This window comes from Pseudopipra pipra, chromosome 12 (assembly GCF_036250125.1).
Source record: "Pseudopipra pipra isolate bDixPip1 chromosome 12, bDixPip1.hap1, whole genome shotgun sequence".
Lineage (NCBI taxonomy): Eukaryota > Metazoa > Chordata > Aves > Passeriformes > Pipridae > Pseudopipra > Pseudopipra pipra.
Window position 1 is genome coordinate 1,101,784 of NC_087560.1, and position 27,950 is coordinate 1,129,733.

Consider the following 27,950-nt stretch of genomic DNA (forward strand, 5'->3'; position numbering starts at 1 on the left):
AACTTTGATCTCGAGAGGAACATCTTCAAACTGCAGACTTAACCTTCCAGAGACACAGGCAAGCTGCCCTCACCTGACATCAGTGTGCTCCCAGAGTCTGTACAGGTATCACTAGAGACAGCAGATTGTTAATTGCAAAATCTTGACCCCAGAACTCTCTCTCAGCTGCTGCAACACAATTACTGTGTCGGGCAGTAATTTGGTTGAACACAACCAGATTTTTTTCTAATAACGTAACTGAGTAACACTAACTTCAAATATAATTAAGAAGTGATATTTTTTGGCAAAGACAAAATTGTGAGCACAATAAACATCAAAAGCAAAGATTTAATATATTTGCTAGAACATTATATTGCTCAACTCCTGAATGAATTTATTTGCATGCACCTGTCCTTACAGGGAAATTGCAATGTTTATCAGAAGATGTTACAAACTTCAACATATTCCCCGCTGCGTTATGATTGCCTCGATAAACGTATAAACAGTAGTGATGTGTCCAAGAACACCTCTTACAGACACAGGTTTACCACCGTTGTGGAGAGCAGAAAAACCCCCAACCTTCAAATCACTTTTGTAAAAGTAAAGTACTGCTGTATCACGTGCCAAACTTAAGAGCTTTAGAAACAGATGTTTCATCTCCAGGGATGACACAGGTAGCATAAGACTCTCCATACTTCTGCCAAAAAAAATGGTATTATGGCTGGAATAACTGTGTAACTCCCAAGTTCTACTGAGTATGACCAGAGTTTCCACTACGGACAACCAAGGTTCATCCAGGAAGAACTGCAATGAACTCGCTTCATAGCAGGAGCTGAGACAGTCTGGATGTCCTGAAGCAGATCATAAATTCACAACTTCAGCTGAGAAAGGTCTCATACTTTACTAGTCATTCAAACAGTTCAGCTTCTGTTGTGGCTCAGGCTTGGACCCTTTGGCCAAGAGCCTGATGTTCCCAGAACTGCAGTTCTGGACCCTGGACAGGGGACTGAAGGACCCTCAAGGTAAGGAGTGAGCCTGTATTGGGTGTGTGAGCAAAAAGAAGGGTCTCTGCACTCGTGAAAGACTTCATGTGATTGTTAATAACCAAACAAGTTTCTGCAACAATGAAGAAATGCACTTGACCATTTACAGCAAAACAGATTGATACAATAAAAACAAGTAACTTACGGCCTTGTCTACCTGCAAATGAACTCCTTCAGCAGGCACACACAATATATTGCTCAGTCATAAAAATATATATTATCTCTTTCCTTTAACATTTAGGTATATAAATATTTTACTGAAGAACATGCATCATTTAGATAAACAATGGCAAGAACATCCTCTGAAAAACATAGGGTTCTTTGACATTTAGCAGTATAAAACGAGTACATAAACAGCTATTAAAGTTAAGACAAACCAATACAGCAGGAAGCAGTTCTTGTGCTAGTCCAAAGCACCTTTTGCAACAGGTTATATGATACATACACACAGAGAACACATTGGAAATGGAAACAGCATCATCCCATCTGCATATTCTTCAGTCTTGTTTGCGCCCCAGACTTACTGTTCACTTTTCTGCTCTTGTTTTCCATTCAGCTCTTGGTCAACTCTGCTCAGCAAAGAAACACTAAAATTAAGACTTTGTTAACATAGTTTGGTAGCTCATATATTAAGAAAAAACTATTAGTCTTAAAAGGAAAACACAAAGCTTTCACAAGGGAAAAGTTTTAGTAATTAAATATTAAATTAAGGTTTTTATTTAATGCAGTCACAACATTCTTGGGGTTTTTTAAAATATCTATTTTCCTACCTCCCCGTAGAAATTAATTAATTAATTTAAAAGAACTGTTAGGAAACCATTTAAATACTATAGCACTTGAGAGAAAACATTTAAAAAGTGCAAGTGAAGTTTGACTACAGAAGAAAAAAGCAGGTCCTGTGCTTTTATTAAAAAATGCAAACAGGAATACAAGCTTACAAGTAATACAATAATACTGGCAAGCACTACCACTTTGGGGAATTCATATGCTGCAGAATAAGCACTGAATTACCTTCAGAGTTATAGTAATTAAGCCAAGAAGGTAACAGGATTAGTTGAATCAACACAAGCGAAGAGGCTCCTTAACTGCAATATTTTTTCTACTAAGTTTAAGACATTTGGAATTACCCAGGAAAAATTCACCACCATGCTGATAAAGGTGGTTTTTACTCGGTGTTTTAGTTTTTTACATCTGTCTTGCGACTAGCAAACAAAATGCTGCTCTGCAGGGACCAGTGGATGACTGACAGCCCTGCACAAAACATTCTTTTCCTCTTTATAGTAAGAACAAGCTACAGTCTTAATTCAATCTTCTATAAAGTAAGCTGTGCATGGAGGTAAATTAATTTTAAAACCAACAGCAGTTCCAAAGTGAGAGAGACAAAGAGTTTGCCCTCTAACAACTTGTCTAACCTGTCTCTCAAACTATTACCAGCCAGTTCTCCAAAATGACAGAAACATTGGCAGCTCCTTTAGGCCACGAACCCATAAAAAGGGGAGGCAAGTTTTCTGTTTGCTTGCTTTTTTTTTCCCCCTCCTCTTTCTTGCAGCTGTAAGGACTGAACCAAGTACATTGGGATCCAATAGGTCTGGAGCACTGAGGTCTGGAAGCAACAAGCCCAGCTGGAAAGCCAGTCAGGAGCACAGTGCAAAGGGTGCTCTGAGGCTGCAGCTCAACCCTGACCTCCCTGCAGTGCCTCAGAAAAGCTCCCTTGCCTCTGTTATACAGTAAATAATGCTACAGCCACTTTCAACCTGGGTGAAGACTTGGGATCAAATTCTGTCATCTCTTCTCTACATCTGTTTTTCACTGAGGAACACCCTCCTTTGTACAAAAGTGATGGTAGTGCAGGGGACACTAAAAAGTGCTTGTTGTACTGAGATTTTTAAAAGTTTCTGCATTACTGTTTGAATGTCTCTGGGTTGCATTCTGAATACATTGGGCCTTGCAACAGAATTGGGCCAAATTATGCACACTGGGGAAATAAAAATCAAGCAGAACTATTGTTTGACATTTACTGAAAGGGTTTCTTAAATTTGACAGGCTTAGTACTTCAGGTCACGCACTGCAAAATTATCACTTCCTAAAGAATGTCCAACACATCACTAGGTTTACATGCTAGCTTTCAGAAAGAATTTAAATTCCATTTACTTTAATTGCTCAGTATTCCTCTACCCAATTTAGACAATAAGCTTCCCTTAATAGTTATGCAAACACAGAAAAAGTAATTAAAAAAGAAAACCAAAGTTAGTAGCAAAATCTTTCAATACAATTGTTAGTGGGTGAAAAAATAACATATCCATCAAAAAAATGTCATCAGCTGCTGGAATAGCTTGAATAGTTAGCAGGAGACTGAAAATTAACAAAATGGAAATCCAATGTTTATTAGCAAGGAACATAGGCACTGCAAATACAAACAGCACTAAAATACTTATTTAGATTGCAACTGTGCAAGTTAATAACTAAAAAGGTAGTGAATACCAAGAATACAAGATTCAATATTAGAACTTCTTACAGAGTTGCATCTCTGCTAATGCACAGACAGCTTAGCACCTAAATACAGCTCATCTTCAGGTATCAATTCTCCTTAGAAACAGGGAAATTGGATTTAGTAGATTCATACAGAAACACTACTTTTGCCTCTTGAAGACTCAGTTGAGAACACTCTGAGAACATCTCACATAATAATGTAATAGAAACTATTCCCAAATCTCTGTCTGAACCCCCAGGGTGAGCTTCTGTAGATGATTTACTGCCTGCAAGTACAGGAGGGTTCCTTTCATGCATAAAAACTTGGGCACGAGTGCATGTTTATATTTACAAATGCTTATTCCTTTATGCAAGCCAATCAACTGGGAGTTAGTTGCAGTGCAAATTGTCTTATCTAGATGCAACCCTAATCAAAATATGAATATACCTTTTCTGTTTCTTTCTAAACTTTTCTTCTTCATACCTTGGTGAGGAAAAGTTTCATTTCAGTAAATATAACATATGAAGGCCAAAATCAACAGAAGCTGCAAACTAGTATTAGTGTCAGTACAGTTTGTAGAAACTTATCAAGTGCTGAAACTGATATAATTAAGAAAAAATACATAGTAGTTCCAGCATTTATAAGCATTAAACAAAAAACATTTAATTATTATGACGTAACAAATGAGTTCAATGAGACCTCTTGCACGGTATCAACATTCACCACTAAAATTTAAAGTCTGTATTCATAACAGTTTGGAGCCAGATATAATCCTCCAAATCTGACAATTAACTCTCTAAGTTAACTAAGTTCAGCTTCTGCAGAACAGTTAAAGGTTTATCAACACAGAAAGGATTCCTTCAAGAGTTGGAATGACAATCTGAATACTCATAGCACATCCTCAAAAACACCCAGTAAAAAAAATTCTAGAGAGAGCATCAGGCTCCTTTAGCATTCTTTCATCCCCACCTAAGGAAAACAGTTCTCTTTGTTTTAGAGTTCAACTGTGGAACTGATCCAGCTGAATGTTTCCTGCAATGCCCAGCTATTTGTGGGAGCACAAGGATTTGTCCAACATGGGTGTGCCCCTCTGCCTGCACACACTGGGCCATGTCCTCCCGGTTTGTGATCGCCTCTGACGGTGCAGAACGTGCCACAGGTTTTGGATGTTATCCCCTCTGACAGGCTGAGCAGTTGGATGTTATCCCCTCTGACAGGCTGAGCAGTTGATCATCTGGTTTAAGACCCAAGTTTATGGTTTCTACTCTATTACTGCACCCACAGCTGCTATTGACAAAAGCATCGTCATCATTTTTGAGAGAAGAATTGCGCTGATGTTAAAATGGATATTTATATCTGGAGGGAGGGGAAAAAAATGACATTGATGCTGCCCTCACTTATGGGTGGGTAATGGGTAGGGATTCAGCACTTTCCCAACACTGCTCTTCTTTGAAATGAAAGCCCAACCCAAGTGATATTTCAGCACTTAACTTGTTCGTCTGAAGAACACTGAAGGTATTATAAATAACTTCAGTACCAACATGCCCAGAATTTCTCACTCACAAGTCAGCTTAGCATATATATGAGGTGCAGAACAACTGCCTTGTCTCTAGAAAACTTAATTTGCACATCAGAACTCAGTGATCACACAAACACCACCCGTGGAAGTCACTCTACAGGGACATGGTGCCTCCAGCTCCTCCAGCCCCAGGTGAGGTCAGACATGGACCCTCCTACGGACAGCAGGGATCTGAGCTGAAGTTCCCAAGTGTTACAGTCAAACCAAACCCTGCTTACAACACACCCCAGCTCCAGCACATGGACAGTGAGAACAGGGAGAATAATAAAACGTACTGTTTTATGCACTCTGGGATGCCAACGTACTCCATGGGGATGAGCTCAGCTAGTTCTGCCAGGGTAAAGACATACCTAATTTTTTGGCTGAATTTTGAGCTGTGGAAGAACAAATGCAGGGTACAGTTACAACTTAAACATTTTCAACTAGACCAGTATTAAAACAGTTATTCAAGTTCAAAGTAAACAGCTGTCAGGATTACTTAAAAAAAGAAAAAGCTTCCAGAGCATTACCTAATAAAAGGTTTTGTGATGGCCAGGAGTGTTCTGATGAACCAAGAAGGATGAACTATAATCAGTGATTTCAGATTTTTCCTTAACCTGAAGAATTTAAACAATGAAAGTAATTACTAGAAGAAAAAAGCAGCTTGACAACAAGGAGTTTTTGAATATAAAACAAGTGTGTTTTTGCAAGCCCACCTGTCACATAAACCTAGTATTCTGACATTCCATTATTAGAAACCAACATCTGGCAGAAGAAAAAATACTATAAAAATTTAAGACACAGTATCAATTTAAGAAGAATGACAAGGAAAAAACACACTCCAAGAAGAAGTTTCTTTGAATCTTTTTACACAACTAATGATGAAGTGGCTCACACATTATTAACCTTATATTAATACATTAAGTTTTAACGATATTCTACAAGATAACAATATTTCATATTCTAAGACTACTGTTTTCACCTAAAAAAACCCCTCAACCCTACAAGTAACAACAACAATGAAACAAACAAAAAAAACACACACAAAAAAATCCAAACACCACACAGCACCCCCCAGGCATGTCTGGAGCATTATCCCACAGTGTCCAGCTTAGGAAGGGGTTTTCAACAGGCCAAGCAATTTCCTTAATCAAATCTTAACCAAAGGGACCAGACACCACATTGAACAGCACTTCATCCCAAATATGTCTATCACTGAGCTTATGAATATTGTAAGAAAACACTGCAGAGCTTCTTACCTTCTGTCAATCTGCTGGTAACACTTCCTGAGCCAGCCTAGACTGGGCATTTTCCTCCGTGTGGTTGCACCATTCAGGTAAACTATCATATAGTTCTCAGCTACCAACAGCTCTAAAGTGCCAATTACATACCTGCAGAGACAGAAAACATTACTGTCCACAGCCTTCACTTGAAAGTAATTCCTAATAATTCCTATGCTCAAGTATATTAAAAATAATGAAAAAACAGAGTTGGCAACACTGTTGAACGACATCTAATCCATTTCTTTCCTTCCCCAGGAAGCAGATGTAGTTGCTTTTCTATTTGCTACCTTTCCCTCATCTGAAATATAAAAAGCTTTATTAAAAAAAAAGAGAGAGAAGTAACTGTCCTTATATTAGAATGCTAAGTTTCACAATGTGGAATTAAGACAGTATTCAGAGGCAGATGATGACTCACTTAAATAGATTGTCCATCAGGTATCTGTAGTTAGGCTGGCTGCTTTCAGGCATAAAGCAAACAGCAAACACAACAATGGCATTTAACCCATCACCATAATAACCTAAAACCAAAGAAAAGAGCAACAGTAGTGACAAAGATGACTACTATTGACTACATTTACACAAAGTCAAGCACATTCAGTAAGCTTTTTCATTATTTACCTTAAAGAGATTTACAAACATCTACATGGACAGATTCTTACAGTTACAGAAGACCTCAAGATTTCTTTTTTGTCTACTTCTAAAGCAATAGCTGAAGTCAATCAAATGCTGTACCTACAACCAACATCTCAGCATATTTAATAACATCTTATTTTAAGTTAAGTCAACTTGTCTTCCAACCTAAACTTCACAGACTGTTGGGAAGTCATGAATTGCATGAATTGATTTTGGCCTTAGTAGATCTACAGTTAGTGCTTTCAACAGACTTAAAACCAAAAAAAATGTACTGGTAGCAGTGACACTGTAGAACAGATTGAATACATCTCATTACATATGTGCACTTTAGTGCATGTGAACATTTTGGAACTTTAGTTTAATAGAGAAAAAAATTATTAAATCAGCAGTGTCTTAACACTGCAAAAAAAGAACCATCACAAGCCATTATGCCCAAAGCTTTCCCTGTGCCACCCCAGCTCAGCCTACAGAAGCAGTTGCTCAGCAGTTCCCCTCCCCACATGGCCAATCCTTACCCCCATGACTGATAACTTTTTTATAGGGTTCAATTGCCTTCATGTCCACCCTGTGGTCCTGCTCTCCGATCCGGAACATCCGCCAGCGCCGCCCATCGTCCTTCTCCTCTGCCTCAGTGTACTCAGTGAGGGAGCCCTTCCGAATCACATCAGTAGTTTTTGGTTTGGGAAGATCATCTGCCAAAGGGAAAACACGTTCAAGATCCATTATGAACACCATTACAGTGCCAATCAGGTACAGCACTGGTTAACCACTTTGCTGTCTGATCTATTTTGGTGTTCTTCAGCCAGTCACACAGACCAGCTGGTGTCAGGGATATTTTATCAACATACTCACGTTGGCTGTAATTTTCTGTGTTAAAAGTATGTGAAAAATTTCCATTTGTGTAGGAAGCCTAATTAACTGTAGGCTTTCAGAACACAGACCTCAGTGAATGGCACCAAAATAGACAAAGTGGTTAACTCCAATGAGAATTACAGAGGTTGCTTGATCACAGATTTACATACAAGCATGATTAAAAACATTGATGGTACCTTGCAAGCAGACATGCAGGCAAATCTATTAGAAATTAAATCTAATTCACATGTGTGTAATCAATATATACGAAATTTATGTGACAGCAATCTGTAAGACAATTTGCACCAATTCAATGATGATTCTTGACTTTGTTGCACAGACCTTACCCAAAGCGAGAGAAACCTACTGCAAGTTAGTTGTCTGTTCCCAAGACAAAGCTGTTAATTGAAACTATCCTTCCAGGAAAATGAAGGCAGCAGCATTAAAGGAAGAAAAGACAGAAACCCTTTTCAGCCACTTTTAAAAACAAGACACAAGCATCTGGAACAGTTCCTTCGCATCACAGCAAAACTACCCCTAAATACCAATTCTTCTTAAAACAAGGAAAATCCTTTTATCCAGGAAAACACCCAGTCTCTGTTAAGAAAACTTCACCTGCAACATGTCTTTAGCTATTCCAAAAAACAAAACCACCCCCTTATCCTAAAGAGTGTTTCTTTCTCCACAGGTATTGTTTCAAACATAACAGTGAGAACTTCCTGTTCAGTCAGGAATTAACATTATTTTATTTTCAGAATAAAAAAAATAATAATTGAGTTTACATGTTTACTTAGAGACATTTTTAAGCCATGAAGTTTACAGATGTTAGAGACTTCAACACGCTGACCAACACAACAGTTCTTGGTTTACATAAAAGGGCCTTAAAACATAATTAAACTCTAAGTTTAAACTTTATGCTTCAACTCCTACACAAAATGTTTGCCTCAAATAAAATTTGTTAGAATCTCCAAGTTTTGCCTATAAGAGTAGGATAAAGCATCTATTAATTTCTTAAAATTAAGATCATTACTACTGTGGCTATAGCTACATTAACTTCCTATCAAGTAATTTCAGAATTCCTTGACACAAAACTGAGGCTCTTCTACTAGCAGGCAAACCCTAAGGCTTTTGCCATTCTTACCACAGGAAGGTATAAGACAGGTTTTCAAAAATACCACTCAGTCCTCCTTAAATTGCAGTTCATCAGTTCCTGGGCAGCCACTCTCTATCCCTTTGGATGTTCCCTCCATTTAAACTCACCTCTAACACATAGAAAACACCTTTGAGATTTTTTTTTTGACAGGGTGACTTTTAAAAACATACTGCAACAGAGAGGATTTTCCATAACTTCAAGTCTCATAGATGTACATATAGATGACAGACAGATGTATATATAGATGGCATTCAGCTAAGTTTACTTGGAGTTACAGCTATTATTACGTTGCTTGTTTACTAATCAGATGAGGCCTTTTACTCTTTAAAAATTCATTGCACCCATTTCCAATTTCTAATCTAATCACTCCCTTTATGTTTTTCCTCTTGTAACTTCAAGTCATAGTTATTTCTTACTTGAGAAACTGCTGACCTGCACATAAGAAAATAGAAATATTTTAGAGGATCTGAGCACAGGACCAAAATACTTACCTTCCCATTCAAATTCATTACTGTTTTCTGAAGGAGTATCTAAATCATCCAAATCAATCTCTCCACTCTCATCCAAGTCATCAGACAAAGCAGGTTGCTCACTGGAATCCAAATTTAAGCTGATATCTGGAGCCACTAGTTTCTTCCTCACTTTGGTTCCATTAACCTCTGCATCTTAAAAAAGCAAATTGTTTATTCCCAAAGCTAAATGAGTTCAGACAAGCAAATTAATAACACACAACAGCACCATCCTCTTTCATAAGAGATTGTATGCTAATGCCAATAATTCAAACAATGTATCTGTGGATTAAGATTTTAATATGGGATGAAAAGAACAGAAGGTAAAAGATCTCAAGTTTTAAGATTGTAAGTTTACCTAGTTGTTGCAGATATTATACCAAATAAATCCTGCAAATAATACAATAGATTCATGTCCCTACCCTTGTTTTTGTTAGGCATCAGTAACATCATAACCACCTCTGATGAAATAAAAAATAATATACAAGTTGAAAAAAAAACCTGACAGACAACAGTGAGGACAGAAAGTCAAAGAACCTGTTTGTGAAAACACAGAATGCTTTCAGGCACAAGGCAAATGCTGATGTGATTTAGACAGCACTTGAAAGCAGGGAATAACATCAAATTACTGATCCTGCACTAGAAATGCCACAAGTACAGCACACAGACAAAATCCAAAAAAAATTAAAATGGAAAAAAAAGCCATTTATATTATTTCCCCTCTGACCATTGAAACAGGCAATGCTCCTAAATAGCCACAAAAGTCTGAAATTGGGAGCAAAACCAAGGTAGGCCCCAACTGCTGAACAGAAGTCAAATAATGAACAGAGATTTTAAGACATATCAGGAAGTGAGTGCAATAATTCCTTGTTGTCCAGCACTACCTGGATAGCTCTGCTCACAGAGAGCACAAAGACTCTCATATTTTTGTTCCAAAACCCTTTTCTTTCTAGATCAGATATTTATAATACCCTTCACATACAGAAGTGCCATTTACAATGCTGTTTCCTCAAGCCTGACTCAAAAGAGAACAAAAAGCCCAACCCAAAGAAACCAACCCAAGAAACCCCACACACCGAAAAACCCCCTGAAGCAAAATGGAGCTTTAAACCAGCAGCTAAGTAGGAAGCAGCTTGACTGGAGTGGAATGTTCTTACCAGCCTGGCTTTCTGTTCCAGCTGCAGCCAATGTTTCAGATTCAACAGGATCATCCTCTGGCAGGGGCCTGGGACACAAAGTAGAAATTATTGTTACAAAACTTCTTTACATTTTTTTTAATGCCAAATATTTAGACTTACACACTGCTAAAAAAACCACTCTGGGATAGTACTGAACTAAATTTACTTCTAGCCTAAGTTCAAGTTCTCAGTAAACAAAGCACCAAAGTAGCAGAAAATTCCTTTACAGCACTCAAGGGACCATCTGGTGATGGGACAGAACACTGATTACTACCAGTGTGTCATCCTTAAGAAAACCTGTCACATCCCTGCTTGACAAACTTTGACATCAGTATATGACAGGAGTAGTTTAGTCACATGATCACAGAAATGCCTCCGAAGTCAGCTGATGCAGCTCCTTTGTGGGCCCAAGCATCAGAAGCAGCCTTAACTGCTACAGACTTTGCTCAGGAATGTTGCTTAATGAAATATTTGGGCCTTGAGACACCGGTAATAATATGCAAACAATGTAGCTGCAAAATATCATCACAGAAAATAAACAAAGCCAAGCTTATAAATGTTCACTTCAGCAACACTGGAAGCGTCAGCAGTGGCAATCCTGCATTACTTCACTTCCACAGAACATGAAGCAAGCCCCTTCCAGACCACAAAGAAACACACCACAAAACCTTTTCAGGTATTAAATATATACTATTAATATATAATAATGCTACATTCAAGATCATTACTGAGTATTAGTTCACCGGGAAGACAGAGAGGTGGCTTATTGTGGATGTTGTGTGTTTGATCTGAATGACTTTAAAACAAAATTCAAAACCTTGGAAAATCTTCATCTTGCCATTCTTCCTTAAACTCAACACCTTCCATTCTCCAGCCAACTTGAACTGCTAACAGAGACTCCTGGTCAGCCAGAACCTCTTGTCTTCAGGACAACGGGCTAAAGAGGAGCTGCAGGAACATAACAGAAGATGCTACTTCAATACTACTGTAATTCCCATACTGGCAACACATCCTTTAACTTATCCCCAGGTTGAGGTATTATACAGAATAGAAACCAAAACAGCACAGGGAAAAGTTTATCATTTCCATTTTATTTTTTTTCCCATACAAAACTGCTTATGGAATGGCTTATCATACAGTAATGGAGGTTGGAAGGGATTTCCTGTAATCAAGCAGGATCAACCTCTCAGTTAAAATCCAGCCCTTGAGCAACCTGATTTATCATTTATGATTACAGCAGTTCACTCCAAAATGTCAGAAACCTGACATGTCTCTAGATTCTATAGGAGATAACAAATAAGTGTATATTTTGAGGAAAAAAAATCCACACGGTCAGATCTAAAATACAACCCATTGAAAAATTAAAACTAAAACCAATCAACCCAAACACTTAAAATATAACTGTTTAAGAGGCTGCTTTCAGAGAACTCACCCTGGGATGTGCAAGGGAAGCTGTGTTTTTTCAGGCTCACCCATCACCAGCAACAAGGAATCCCCAGTAATGGAACATGATAAACCATTCTGCTGACATACAAGTTCAAACCAGCTGAAGTTCTTGGCTGTGTTGGCTCTAAATATTGGCAGAAACAGGTAAACTTATCAATGATGAAACACGGATCAAAACAAGAAACAATGGTACTTTTAAATGCAAAGGAGCAATCAACATAGAACACCAGTAAGTACAAAGTTCAAATGCAACAACACTGCCAAATAACTCAGAGATGTGGGTTTTTTACGTAGCTAAAAAGAAACAAATTAGACTTATTGTTTTGTAGGATCATCTTTCCCAACAAATCCAATGTCTCTTCTCCTGACCTGATTCCAACCACAAACTGATCTTAAAACATCCTGCAATGCTTAGAGCTACACTGCACAAGTTGATTAATAAAGAAAAATTAAAAGACTAATCTTTTTATAAAACTGCAGTACTACAGACAAAATAAACACTAATGACCTCAGTTTAAACCTGTTACTGACATCTCCCTGCTTCCCTCACTCAGAAAACTGAAACTAAATTTCTAGAAGGCAGCAATTGATGCCTTAAGACCTTTTTAGTTTCTTATTTTTCTAATTTTGTAAGCTTTATAAGTTTTGTAAGAAGTAGAAGCAGCAGCCCTTGTTCCCTACCCTGTAGCACAAGTAGTTTACACATTCCTCAACCCTCTTACCCCATTCCATGCTCCCCATATCAAATCTACCCCTGAATTCAGTAGAAATGCTTAGTCTTTTGTCAAGGCAAGGCCTATACTGTTCAGAGAACACTCATACCTTGGCCTGAACAGCAGAACAGAGTCAAGAACTGGGTGACCGGGTACCCTTTGTGCTCTGAGGATGATGAGAATGATGAAGAGGTGGTCTCAAAAGCCCCCAGCCCCAGTTCCCAGGGGGTGGACCAGAGCAAAGGCAACGGGATGGACAAAACTTGGATTGGTCAAGCAGTGTTATAAAATGTAACATCTCAGGCACAGCCTTGGCACAAATTAAACTCTTTCCTTATCTCACCCTCAATTAACTGCTCCTGAGGTTTTTTTTCCTTAGCATAGGCTGCACAGGCATCACAACCTAGTTCCTCTGAAGGGTCAGACTCCTTGTGGGAATCATTCAGCACCTAAACCTCTGAGTTGCTGCACACAACCTTCAAGAAGTTGTCCCTGGCAATTGTCCCTCTTTCTGTTTGTCCTTTCTGACTAAGACCCTGTTTGGAGCAGTTTCTTTCTGCTTGAATGAAGGGCCTGTGCTCCTGAAACAAGTCCTGCCCGTCCCCAAGGTGATGACACCCAGCACAGCAGGTGTGGGTGTGCCGGTGCTGCCCTGCCACTGCACCAGGGACTGGAAATGTGTGCTGGGAGAGGACCCCCCGCTGTGCTCAGCACTGCCAGGGAATCCGGGCAGCTCTCTCTGCAGTGTCGGGACACGGGGATGGAGCACAGGGAGTGCCACCAGGGACCCTGCACAGCCAGGAGACAGTGGCTACACCAGGATGGAATGAACCACCTGATGCAAACACCCAGCTGACTACAACTCCAAAAGAACACCTGACTTGCTGACTCCACTCTTGGGGGACAGATGGAGAAATTAAGAACACTGACAGGAAAATACCCAAACGCTCCCCAACCAACCCCATCACCGTGCTGGTGGCTGTAAGATGCTCCTCCTGAGCTCACCTGCACTGCACTCACAGCACAGTTCCCTCACAGTTGAAAGTCGGGTTTTCCTCCAAGACTCAGTTTTCTCACCACACTTTTGAAAAAACACCAAACATGAAGTAACCCTATTAATTGCAAAGGTACAGCATTTCAGTGCAGAAGCAATTCCTACCTGCTTGTATTTCATTACACTGAGATAAACTTATTATGCTGTTATCAAAGTTTAAGATACTTTTACAAAACACTCCTCACATTACTTGCAGAATTCTTGCCATCAGTTTCTTATTAAGGTGGATCAGAAAGCAATCATTTGCTAAATACCACACAGGACAACTGAAAACAACTTACAACTCTGAGTTCAACATCAGATAAGACTGACTTTAGGTTTTCAGCATCCTACTTAACGTGCTGACTGAGTAGTTGTTTCAGATGTTTTTACTTCAAGTCTCATACAAAAGCACTATCATTTGTCAACTAGAAGAATGAGAAATTAAGGAGGAAGGGTAATCTTCTCAAGAAAGTTAGAAAAGTGATGACTAAAATAATTTTACATCAATTAATATAAATGCTTACAAGCAGGGGAAAAAAAAAATCTGCTTATACAAACTAAAGCTGAGTTTAGAATAGTCTTCCTACCAGTGCTGTGGCAGTGCTGACATCTGTTTTTAATAAGCCAAAGTCTTTTTAATTCGGCTGTAAAACTAAAATCTAAAAACTTCATTTGAAAAATATCTTATATTGTAATAATGCAAGTATTTATCAGTCATACAGAAAAGCAATTAATTTCTACCTGATCAAGGCACTCTCCATGGTCAACTCAAACACTCGTGCTTTCTGAGAACAGCAAACCTGACCTTACTCTCCACTGCCCATTACTTTCTATTTTGCTTAAAGAAATGGAATTGGAAGACTGGGAGTTATCTAAAGGTCAGAAACTTCAACACATTGAAGCCAGGTAACACCTGAAAAGCGAATTTAAGCAATATAAAGAGTTAAGCACAAAATGTAGAAGCAAGCTTTAGCAAGGCACATAGAATTCAGCATTAGGAAAGCGGAGACAATAAATTCACTGAGGTACAGGTCACTCTGACACAGGAGAACATAAACATGAACAGAAAATGCTAGTACACACAAAAAGAGACATATGGAGAGGAAACCAAAGAGATAAAGAGAGGGACATGCCAAGAAATTAGGTATTGGTGCCAAATACCGAAACTCTCTGCCAAATTCATAAGGAAGCTACCCAAATTAGGGAAGGTTCAAAAGTTTAGGAGGATGATGATGAAAAGGACATGAGGTTCATGATGAAGAAAGACCGGAACTCCCACCGAAGTTCTCCCCAAATTAAGGACCACGCCTCTAACTCCGCCTCAACTCCACCTGTTATGAATATTAAAAGTAGATGTTGCAATGTAATGAATATTCATAATATATGATGTAATTGCTTAGCAAAAAGTGTATAAAAAGTTGGATTGTGTGTTTCTCGAGTTGGAGCAGTTTGTCCAGGGCGACCTGGCTGCTCCCCGGCCGTGAAATAAATACCTCCTGCTTAAAGACTGAAATTCTGTCTCTGAGCAGTTTCTCCGCGCCTTGTTTTGGGGCATAAATTGGCATCAATTTGGCGACCGCGGCAGGACGGTGAGTCTTCCCGAGCCAGGACCCAGGGGGCCGGGACGCTCTCGGGCCCCCGACTGAATTTTTGTCGGCAGAGTCTCCCAGACCCCTTGGATCTGCGCAACGGTGGACAAGAACCTCTTGCTTCAAATTAAGAGGTATTTATGTTTTGAACTGCAGATTATAAAGGAAAGTAATTAAGTTGGTGGGGATAGGACGCTATCGCCCAAAAGGGAGCTGAGGGACGCCTCAGCATTAGCCCTAAAGCTGGGTTAGAGTCCCAGGTATTGAAAGTTGCAGGTTAGAGTCCTGCACAGATAGCAGGTTAGAGTCCTGCCAAGAAAGGGTTAGAGTCCCTGAACGGGTTAGAGTCCCGGCACTGCAGTGTACAATTGTCTTTTCTTTGTAATGCTGTGTTCACTCTTTATGTTTCTGTGCCCTGTTCACAAATGTTCTTGCTCTAATTTGCCCTGATCATTCTTTGTTTGTTTGTTTGTTTGTTCTGTGTAAGATATTGTCTGGTAATGCATTGGAAACTGTGCTCGACTCAGAAAATTAACCATTTTTAATTCTTCCGAGGCTGCTTGAGAGTTTCTAGGAGCTTTAGGACCCAGAAAAGCTCCTTGCACTAGCAAAGAATTCTTGGAATGCGGTTTCTCTTGCAAACTGTTCTGGTTTTTGTCAACGAGTAAAACGAAACTAAAATAAGCTATTTAGGTACTGAGAGAGAGTCTCATTTACGATTTCATTGTTTGCAGCAGTTTGTTTGTCTGTTGAAAAAAAAAATTAGATGTTGTGTTTTTCATATACGGTATAGTCCTTGAGACGTCTTTTTTAACTCTATATGGGAAATGAATGCAATCTCAGTTCTATAAAAGTGAATGAGCTCTTGCCGGCACGTATAAATCCTAGGATTAAAATCTGTCCTTTCTGTTATTGTTCACTGTATGTTAGAGCTTTGTGTAACAATTGTGGTAAATATATTCTGGGTCCAAGAGGAACACAAGAAATAGCGCTCAATCGTACCCTTACCTTCTACTGTATACGCTGTTGGTCAAATCAAGATTTGGCAGAAACTAAGTGGGTGAGATTTTATTGCTGCCACACTCATAGACAGGTATTTGTAACATCTTGGTTGCATTTTCTGTAAGAAGTGTGTTTTATAGTTTGCAGCAACATCCTGTGAGTTTGTGGTAACATAAATCGGACAGCCGACAGCAAAGCCATATCTCTCGGTCTGCGGCGCCATCTCGCGACCTTGCTTGGTAACGCAGATTGCTCAGATAGAAACCAGAAGGTAGGAAAAGTTCTCCTATATCAAGTGTGCAAGTGTGAATATGAGTGTGATTGAGACGCGGCTCTGCTGCGGGGCGAGTGGGAGTCCCGCTCTGCGGTTCCTGTTCTCCGCGAGGAGCCAGGCCAGAAACGGACGAAGCGATTGGAGATTGCGTACATGAAGTATTGGGGCAGAATCAGAAATACTCTAAGACGGTGGAATAGGATAAGGAAAGTGTTGCGATTTAAAGTAGAATTTACTGACATACCGAAAGCTACACAGTGTGAATACGTTAGTGGAAGCCTAGCCCGATTGGACATAGAAGCACGGATTCAGAGACAAGAATTGCTTGACATAATAGAATATCACGTAAAGGAATTCATAAGAAAAATAGAAAAGGAGAGTGGGAGGTTGGGATACGATCCTCTAGTATTAGAAGAGTTTCTTGATTGGACACCCGTTTGGGAACACGATCCCCAGATTAGTTGGTATATTACTGACGCACAGATAGTAGAAAAATCTGGAAGAGCACCCTATAGGTTTGTCTGGTAAGCCCCTACCTCTCACAAAACCTTATCCATTACTACATCACCGGGCCCTACGATAATAATGGGAAGTCAGCAAAGTAAGGACATAAATATGAAAACCCCCCTGGGGTGTATCCTAAAGCATTGGAGAGATCTAGGGGGAGCCCCAGGAGGAAACATAAGCAAGAAAACACTCTTAAAGTACTGCACGCAATGGTGGCCTCTGTATAAACTAGATGATGATGAAAAATGGCCACCTGAAGGGACAACAAATTACAACACTATTTTACAGCTTATGTTGTTCCTCCGTCGACTGGGCAAGTGGGATGAAGTGATGTATTGCGACATGTTTTTCACGCTCAGGAATAAGCCTGAGTGGCAGAGAGAATGCGGAGTAAATGTTGCACCGCAGGACCCCTTGGTTTTAGCTTTGGAAAAGGATAAGAAAAATTTGAAACTAAAAGGACGTTGTTGTGATGCTTGTAGTATCGGACAACAGTGTCTTAAATTAAAAAGAAGAGACAGTGAAGAAGAAAGTAGAATAAGCTTATGGGAGTATCAACCACATGCCCCAGGATACGGGATACCACGACCAAAGCGGAGAGAAGGTGAAGGAGACACTAGCCTATTAGGAGATATTTCACTAGAGCTAGGAAGATCTAGGACCGGATCTAGTCCTCAAAAATCAAAAGACAGTTGGGAAGAAAGTAGCCCATCAAAATCGGAGAACCCCCAAGGAGAAAGCAGCTCGCAGGGACTGAGTAGTCCACAAGGATCAGAAAGTTACAGAGAGGAGAGCGATAAAGAGAAGAGTAGCCCCACGAGACCAGAAGATTATGGAGAAGAGGGTGGCACATCGAAACCAAAAGACGACAGAAATAGAGATAGCAGTACACCGAGAAAAGAAGACAGTATCTACAGAGTGGAAAGTAGTACACCAAGAGATGCTAGTTATGAGAATGAAAGTAGCCCACCAAGACTAAGAGGTAACGAAAAAGAGGGCGATTCCCCCAAGGTAGGATGTAGTGGCATTATTATTCAAGGGGAAAAGGAAGACAACACCCAAAGGTTAAACATAGTGATTCAAATAGATGATAAGAGAGATACCAGAGGGACAGAAGAAGGGGAAGAGAGCAGCCCCGGGCAGGCTGAGCGCCGACAGCGTCTCCTCCAAACCCAGAGAGAGAGGCGGCTGGACTGTGTGAATCATGCTAGAGGGTTGGCGGAAGATGACTGGGCAGGAACGGGGAGTGAAGACGAGGAACCGAAACGAGGGAAAAGAAAAGAAAAGAGAAAGAATAGAATAGACACTAGAACCCAAGAAGAAGACGACCCTGGAGAAGGAACTAGCCACCCACACTACACCAGGTCTATAGCTCGAAAAGAGGCAAGAGAAAGGATCGGGGAAAGTCATACAATAGCTCCCCTCCGACAGATAATGCCTATCGTAGGAGGCCAGACACGAGTAAAGGTGCCATTTACAACGAGTGATTTGAATAGCTGGAGAGAAGAAGCCCGGAATTTTAGGAAAAATCCAGAAGGGGTAGCTAGGAGGTTTGAGTTAATTGCAAAGAACCTAGACATTGACTGGAATGATATAGAAGTAATGCTATCAGAATTAACAGAAACGGAAAAAGAACTAGTATTAAAAACGAGGAGAGATCATGCCAGCATGTTCTCTGAAGAGCTAGAAGTTGTATTTCCAAGTAGAAATCCAGAGTGGGATCCAAACAACTCCGATTCCTATGGGAAACTGGTGCAATATAGGAAACTAATAGCATTAGGTCTGCGGAAAGCAATACCCAAAGCCATTAACTGGGCAGCTTTGTATGATGTTAGACAGGGAAAAGATGAAAGTCCCTCAGAATTTCTGGATAGACTCAGGACCGCCATGAGACAATATACACCCCTAGACCCAGCATCAGAAGAGGGGAGACAACAGCTACTAGGATTGGTAATGGGGCAGTGTACTCCCGACATTAGAAGGAAATTACAAAAACTTAAACATCCAGCAAATAGAGATCTAGAGACATTGATGAATGAGGCCTGGGAAGTATACAACAACAGAGAAAAAGAAGAGAAAAAGAGGGAAGATAAAAGAGTTGCTCGGATCGTAGCAGTAGCAGTGGCAACCCAAAATACAAAATTCCCAGACACAAATGCAAGGGGGAGGGGTCGTGGTTACCCTATGAGAGGGAGGGGAGGATTCAGACCCCAACCTATCAGGGTAGGACCAGATCAATGTTCCAATTGCTTTCAGTTAGGCCATTGGAGACGAGACTGTCCCCAGCTAAGAGAAAGGCTTGCAAACACTGCCATTGCACATCAGAGCAGTGACTGAGGGGGACCGGTGAGTCGTTCCCTAGCAGACCCACTGGTTAAAATGGAGCTAGGGGAAGGTGAAAAAGAATTAGATTTTCTGCTTGATACAGGAGCAACATTTTCAGTTTTAAATCAAGAACTAGTACCAAAGAGTGATGAGTTTGTACAAGTTGTGGGAGCAACAGGCCAACCAGAAAAAGCTTACTTCCTAAAACCTATTAAATATAAAATTGGAAAGCAAATGGGGATCCATCAATTTCTATATTTACCAAATTCTCCAAAGCCTTTACTAGGAAGGGATTTACTGGAAAATTTGGGAGCCGTAATAAAATTCAACAAAGACAAACTCGAATTCCAGGTAAATGAAGAACAACTGATTGCAGCTTTAAGTCTGACAATCAGTTGCATAGAACCAAAACCTGAGAGTCGTAATATCGAACGGATTATGAGCGAGGCATACCCATTGGTATGGGCCACTGATGTACCTGGGAAATCCAAACAAGCAACACCTATTGTTATCGAACTTATACCTGGAGCAAGACCAGTAGTAAGGAAGCAGTATCCCCTGAGATTAGAAGACAGGAAAGGGGTCGAACCCATAATTGAGAAATTCCTGGAATTAGGACTATTAGTGGAGTGTGAATCAGATTATAACACACCAATCCTGCCAGTTAAGAAACCAAATGGAACTTATAGACTAGTTCAAGATTTGAGAGCTGTGAATGCAATAACTAAAACTCTACACCCAGTGGTGGCAAACCCTTATACCCTCTTGACTAAGTTAAAGGACAATTTAATTTGGTTCACAGTGTTAGATCTAAAAGATGCATTCTTTTGCCTTCCCTTAGCCCCAGAAAGCCAAAAGATTTTTGCCTTTGAATGGGAATCTGTGAGTAAAGGGAGAAAGACCCAATTAACCTGGACAGTGTTACCTCAAGGCTACAAAAACAGTCCAACAATCTTTGGGAATCAATTAGCCAAAGAATTGGAACAATGGGAAAGGCCACAGGGGGATGGTACTCTTCTGCAATACGTAGATGATCTGCTGATAGCAACTGAATCAGAAGAAGAGTGTGTTAAGTGGACTATTTCTTTGTTGAATTTCTTGGGACTAAGTGGATATCGAGTCTCTCAACAGAAAGCGCAACTGGTGCAAGAAAAAGTAGTATACCTGGGATATGAGATCTCCAGAGGACAACGATCCCTAGGAACAGCGAGGAAAGAGGCCATTTGCCAGATGCCCAGACCAGAAACGGTGAGAGATCTACGAGCCTTTCTGGGAATGACAGGTTGGTGTCGCTTATGGATCTACCAATATGGGGTACTCGCCAAGCCATTGTATGATTTATTAAAAGAAGCTAAGAGTATCCTGGTTTGGACTCCCGAAGCAGAGGGAGCTTTTAAGAGACTGAAACAAGAACTCATGAGAGCCCCGGCTTTGGGCCTCCCTGATGTAACAAAACCATTCTGGCTGTTCTCTCATGAACGGCAAGGGATGGCTTTAGGAGTCTTGGCGCAACAGTTGGGACCACACAAAAGAGCTGTGGCCTATTTCTCCAAACAGCTGGATGAAGTAAGCAAAGGATGGCCCAGCTGTTTGAAAGCGGTGGCCGCAGTAATCATAAACATAGAAGAGGCCAGAAAGCTCACAATGGGCCAGAAAATGACTGTGTTAGTGTCCCACACTGTGTCTGCTGTACTAGAACAAAAGGGTGGCCATTGGTTGTCGCCTTCCAGATTCCTAAAGTACCAAGCAATCCTAGCTGAATCAGATGACGTAACCATTCAAGTAACTAACATTGTGAATCCAGCCTCATTTCTAGAAGGAAGAATGTCAGCAGAACCAATAGAGCATGACTGCCTAGAAACCATCGAAGCAGTCTACTCCAGTCGCCCGGATCTCAAAGGAGAGCCATTTGAAGATGCAGACAACTGGTTCTCGGACGGCAGCAGCTTCGTGAAGCAAGGAGTAAGAATGGCAGGCTATGCAGTAACCACAACGGAAGAGGTAATCGAATCAAATCCTTTACCTGCAGGGACCTCAGCCCAAAAGGCAGAACTAATAGCTCTCACCCGAGCTCTGGAATTAGCAGAAGGCATACGAATTAATATTTGGACAGACTCTAAGTATGCCTTCTCCGTCGTGCATGCTCATGGAGCAATTTGGAAAGAAAGAGGACTGCTAACTGCTCAAGGGAAAACAGTCAAACATGCAGAAGAAATTCTACGATTGTTAGAAGCAGTCCAGCTCCCAACACAAGTGGCCATAATGCATTGCAAAGGACACCTAAAAGGTAACACTGTTCCAGAGATAGGAAATAGGAAAGCTGATACAGAAGCTAAATTAGCTGCTGCAAGAACCAAGGAAGTGGTTATAACAGCTCTAATACCAGAAGAGCTAAATGCCGACTTCCAACCAGATTACCAGGACTCAGATCATAGGTGGATTCAAAAGAACAAGGGCAAATTATTAGACAATGGATGGGGTCAATTAGAAACAGGACAATTAATAATACCAGAGAAGTTAATGTGGCAATTTGTGAAAACAGAACATGAGAAAACACATTGGAGTTTAGACCCGCTTTACCAGTATTTGCAAACTAGAATAGCAGGGCCAAAATTATTCACTACTGTAAAACAAGTTACAACCCAATGCGAACGATGCCTGAAGAATAACCCAAATACAGGGACCAAGATACATCAGGGAGCAATAAATCGAGGTAAATTCCCAGGTGAAGTATGGCAAATTGATTTCTCTGAACTTCCAAGAAAAGGGGGGTATAGGTACCTATTGGTACTAACTGATACATTTTCTGGGTGGCCTGAAGCATTTCCCTGTAGAACAAACAAGGAGAGGGAGGTAACTAAAGTTTTGCTAAACGAAATTATACCACGATTTGGAATACCAAGGAGTATATCCTCAGACAGAGGTACACATTTCTGTGCAAAAGTTGTGAGAGCAATAAGCAAAGCATTGCAGATTAAATGGCAATTACATACGCCCTACAGACCACAAGCTAGTGGGCAAGTAGAAAAGATGAATCATCTCATCAAACAACAAATTGCTAAAATATGTCAAGAAACTAACTTACAATGGTATCAAGCTCTGCCTATTGCTCTGATTAGATTGAGGGTCAAACCTCGATCAAAAGAAAAGTTGAGCCCGTTTGAAATTCTGTACGGTAGACCTTATGCTATGCAAGTTGTAAATAGTGATGCTGTAGACCAAATAGGCAATCAATATATATATGATTATGTAATTGCTGTAGGAAAACATTTTGATAAAAATGCTGCAGTAGTAATAGAACACCAGCCCAAGCAACCTGACTGTAAATTGCATCCATTTAACCCCGGTGATTGGGTGTATGTTAAGAATTTTTTAGGAAAACCCCTACAAGAAAAGTGGGAGGGACCTTTCCAAGTGCTGCTGACCACCTTCACCGCGGTTAGGATCAAGGAGCGACCTACATGGATTCACTACTCTCGAGTCAAGAAAGCTCCAGAAGATAAGCAAGAAAACTCCACATCATGAAGCCGACGTCCTTCCAAATTACTTCGACCTGGACCGTTGGACTTTTGATAAGTATAGTTTTATCCCAAAACTCTACTTCTGAAGGACCGTGGTCTAATGCTTACATAGAAGTACCTTTCGAAGGTGATTTCCCAGAAATGGAGATTTATATTTTACATAACAAGCAACCTTACACGCCAGACCCAGGCTATCTCATAGCACAAAAGGGAGACCAATTTCAAATAGGGTGTCGAGAAGTTGAGGGACTAATAGGAAAAACAGATAAACTAACACTGATAATTAAATTCTGGCCAGATGAATCTAAACAGGATTTAATCACTTATAGCCAAGTAAAAAGAGGTCAGCCCATTGTTTGGATTCAACGGACGGGACCAATCTCATGTCAGTGGGATAGTTTTGAAGGGGGCAGGGCACAATGTGAAATTCTATTCGAGTTAAATCACTCAGTGACATTCACCTGTAATAGGGAAGGAAACCCTCCAGGTGGTTACACCGTTATAAAAAGAATTTCACTAGCTAAAGACCTATCTCGTGAAATCACTCCACAAGTAGAATGTAGGAGAATACATAATTTCACTTTGATAGGACCTCAAGTAATAAGACAGTCAAACGAGTTGAAGTTACTACTAGATCCTACATATTCTCTAAAGAAGGTACAGATGAACATTCAGACAGACATTACACACTTACAAGAAGACTGCCAGCCGTTCGTAAAGCAAAGCCTCAAAGGCTGGAATGCCTGGTTAGCGACTAGGACACTTCACAAACGAACACAAAGAGATATAAGTGGATGGGTTGGCACAGGGTTTGGTATAATGAACACCATAGACCAAGAGGTATTACTAAATAAGTTGAGTACCGTCACTTCCAATCTAGGTAAGCTCAAAGTACCTTTAAGCTCATCTATGCTAACTTTGGCAGAAACACAATCCTTAGTAGTTAAATTGATGGCTCTAGTAGCTGACCACACCGCTGAAGATTTTGTCAAAATTGCTGATTACGCTGGAGATATTAGCAAAGAAGTTGCACTTGCTATCCAGTGCGTTCAAACCCAACAATGGATACAGTCAGTAGCGGCAGGAATATTGAGAGAAGGGATGTCAGGTACACTACCTCAAGAAATAAGAGAAACAATATTAAGAGATAGCTCCACTACACGATTTGAAATAGACCACCAGGCTTGGTGGCAATTAGTTAATTTTACCTATGATCCACAACAAGAACATGTTGAGGCCTATGTCCTCACCATCAGCGCTGCAGAAGAGAGAGCTATCTTCCCCATTCTAACATTAGGAACTATACATCAAGATGTCATTGTTAGACCTGTAGATCATAATGTCTGGGCAAACTATGACAACACTAAGAACAAGTGGCAATCAATTAGCACAGAAGCATGTATTCCTAAAGGACAATTAGGTTATATTTGCGAAAATGCCATAGTAGAAGCTGAAGACTTATGCTTAGATGCTGAAGACAGTATATGCACTTTTGAAATGCTTCCGCACAATAGAACCCGATCACAAGTATTCTATATAGGAAATGGATGCGCTTGTATTAGAACCCCTTGTGTTGATGTAGTTATAGATAATTGTCTTGAAGTGACTAATGATACTAACTTTTGTATATGTAACTTCACCAAAATTGTAGGTTGTGACTTTAGCTATACTGCACCCATAACCACACAGCAGTTAATCGAAGCTGAGTACACTTTGTATCATGAAGTACCCAAACTACAGATAGGCATGGATACTAAGCTTCTCAAAGAAATGCTTATGCATCCTGAAGTAAGAAAGTTAGCTCGAAAGGTGAATCAAACGACCCAACGCATGGTGTGGCAAGTAGAGCATAATTCAGAAGGTATAAAGAATATCTTGACGAAAGTTGCACAAGTAGGTCAACATCACTGGTGGGACATTTTCACAGGGTACTCTCCAACAGCAACTCAAGTCTTTCACTACCTAGTACACCCCATATTGATTATAGCTATAGGCATGTTCTTGTTAACCCTCATGAACATATGCCTGTGGTGTAAGTTAAGGTCCATGGTCAAGAGAACCCAAATGATCTGGGCAATGATAAAAGCATATCAGCGCCCTTTAGGATTAGAACTTGACGAAGGAATTCGTAAGTTCTAAGAAAAGGGGGGAAATGAAGCCAGGTAACACCTGAAAAGCGAATTTAAGCAATATAAAGAGTTAAGCACAAAATGTAGAAGCAAGCTTTAGCAAGGCACATAGAATTCAGCATTAGGAAAGCGGAGACAATAAATTCACTGAGGTACAGGTCACTCTGACACAGGAGAACATAAACATGAACAGAAAATGCTAGTACACACAAAAAGAGACATATGGAGAGGAAACCAAAGAGATAAAGAGAGGGACATGCCAAGAAATTAGGTATTGGTGCCAAATACCGAAACTCTCTGCCAAATTCATAAGGAAGCTACCCAAATTAGGGAAGGTTCAAAAGTTTAGGAGGATGATGATGAAAAGGACATGAGGTTCATGATGAAGAAAGACCGGAACTCCCACCGAAGTTCTCCCCAAATTAAGGACCACGCCTCTAACTCCGCCTCAACTCCACCTGTTATGAATATTAAAAGTAGATGTTGCAATGTAATGAATATTCATAATATATGATGTAATTGCTTAGCAAAAAGTGTATAAAAAGTTGGATTGTGTGTTTCTCGAGTTGGAGCAGTTTGTCCAGGGCGACCTGGCTGCTCCCCGGCCGTGAAATAAATACCTCCTGCTTAAAGACTGAAATTCTGTCTCTGAGCAGTTTCTCCGCGCCTTGTTTTGGGGCATAAATTGGCATCAACATCAAAGCCCATCTGGATGCAGGGTTGCCAAGTGGTTCTGCCCTCTTACTGGAGCCACTTTGGTGCTCAACAATGCCTTTCGTTCTTTTAAGTATCCCAACAGGCAAGTTGTGATATTACAAAAAGAATTACCACAAGGAACACATCACTCAAACCCACCCCTCCTTCACTGCAGCTGATGAACACATTTCCATTCCAGTGGGTTAAACCCACTGTAGTTTGCATCTGAAGAACAACACTGCTTGCACCAGAGGTCAAACAACACTGTTTTCATCCTTTTTCCTAGAAGAATAGATAATTTTCAGAATTCTCTCATTAATGCTAAGCTGCCTCAGCTGGTAGGTACTGGAATATCAAGTACAACAGTCTTGAAACAGCCTATTAAAAATTGCCAGTTTTTAAAATTTACTGTACAGCTAAACAGGGACTCTAGTCTGTCCCAAATATTTAATAAAGGGGGAGAGGGGGAATGACAACAGAAAGCTTAAGATCATTTTATTCATGAAGTTAAAGACCCCTTGCAAAAATTAATTAGGTTTTCCCCTCTGAGTTCACAGGCAAACACACAAATAAACAGGAGTTCCACGTTTCCATGGTCCCATCTGCCCATCCAAAACACAGACCCACAGTCAGTCCTCCATCAGCACCTCTGCATCTCAAGTACAACAGATATAAAATTTCTCTTTGCAAGGCCATTGCAATGACAAGCACAGACTGGATGATCCATTTGATGGCCCAAGAACAGAAAGCTGTCTGCACCTGAAAGAGTCAAAATCAACCTCAACAAAGGTTAGCCTACTTTCCCCCCCCACATTTCACCTCACTGTGTCAACAGAAACATTATCTGTTAATTCCAGGTTCCAGGCATTAAAGAGGTGCCTATAAAAAGTAATTTTCCCATTTGATTTTACAGCAAGCCAAAAGCAAGGAACAGACACATCTCCTGGTGCACAAACCCACGTGATGGAGCTCACGGCAATTTCTAAATGTTTCTATAATTCCAATGGCTTTCAGAACGTGACCATGAACCCAGGACATCTTTCCCAGACTTAAGACAGACATTCAGACTTTATCCGTTGCAAGTTTGCATCAGGTGACACAAGGGCTTTCATTAAAAACATGTCAATTCTTTGCCTCCTTTTTACTCCTTTCCCTCAGCATTGAAGCACAGAGAAATCAGACAGCTAAAAGAGAAAACCTCTGAAAATAGTCCTGCTTTCCCCTCCAACACTGCTCTGAAATCCACACTCACAGCAACAGAGGGATCTGCATTTCTGTGCCACTCAGACTCACTTACAGGTAAACACTGACTTCTGTCACAAAGAATTTACAGCCTGCCTAAATACAACTCATATTCCTCTGTAGGACTTAAACATGCACACGAGTCACCCAGAAACAAGCAACTACTATTTATCGTATTGCGTTAACAGCAGGAAATAAGGAGGGACTAAGACAAAAGGCACTCCAAAGCAACCCTTTGACTTCCGCGCCCCGGCTCTGCGCCCGTCCGGGCAGAGATATCCCGGGGCAGGGGGGATTTCCAGCTGGGATTCAGTGCTCACAGTTCTCCCCGTGCCAGGCACGGCGGGGCCGTGGGGGTCCCTGTCCGTCCCCGGGGGGGGTCCCTGCCCGTCCCCGGGGGGGGTCCCTGCCCGTCCCCGGGGGGGGTCCCTGCCCGTCCCCGGGGGGGGGTCCCTGTCCGTCCCCGGGGGGGGGTCCCTGTCCGTCCCCGGGGGGGTCCTTGCCCGTCCCCGGGGGGGTCCCTGCCCGTCCCTCTCGCCCGTCACCGTCAGGGCCGGCCGGTCCGGCGCCGGCCGAGCTCCCTGCGCACCTGCGGCCGGGCAGCGGCCCGAGGCTCCCGTCTGGCCGCTCCCGCCCCCGCGGCCGTACCTGTGGGGAGAGCGCGGGGCAGGGACGGCACGGACGGCACAGGCCGGGCCGGGCCCGCGCTCACCCGGAAGCGCATCCGCCGCCCCGTCACGTGATGGTCGAGCACTCGCGCGCACGCGTAAACCGCGCGCTCTGGGGGGGCGGGGCCAGGAGAGAAGGATTAC

The 27,950-nt window shown here is 41.2% G+C and overlaps 1 protein-coding gene across 4 annotated transcripts; it reads right to left on the minus strand.

The window, feature by feature from the left end:
* Positions 1-307: 307 nt before the first annotated feature.
* BNIP2 (BCL2 interacting protein 2) lies at positions 308-27,909 on the minus strand. 4 transcript variants are annotated; one of them, XM_064668324.1, is made up of 12 exons: positions 27,787-27,909; positions 12,091-12,228; positions 11,476-11,606; positions 10,638-10,705; positions 9,463-9,636; positions 7,482-7,658; positions 6,749-6,851; positions 6,310-6,441; positions 5,581-5,667; positions 5,347-5,445; positions 3,940-3,975; positions 308-1,591 (listed from the first exon to the last, which is right to left on the minus strand). In XM_064668324.1, exons 3-12 carry the CDS (start codon positions 11,523-11,525, stop codon positions 1,543-1,545), a joined length of 975 nt encoding a protein of 324 aa, XP_064524394.1. In that variant the 5' UTR covers positions 11,526-11,606; positions 12,091-12,228; positions 27,787-27,909; the 3' UTR covers positions 308-1,542. The 4 variants fall into 4 exon arrangements, with proteins under 4 accessions (XP_064524394.1, XP_064524393.1, XP_064524396.1 ...); XM_064668323.1 differs by having other exon boundaries at positions 27,728-27,859; XM_064668326.1 differs by lacking the exon at positions 3,940-3,975 and having other exon boundaries at positions 27,728-27,859.
* Positions 27,910-27,950: the final 41 nt, after the last annotated feature.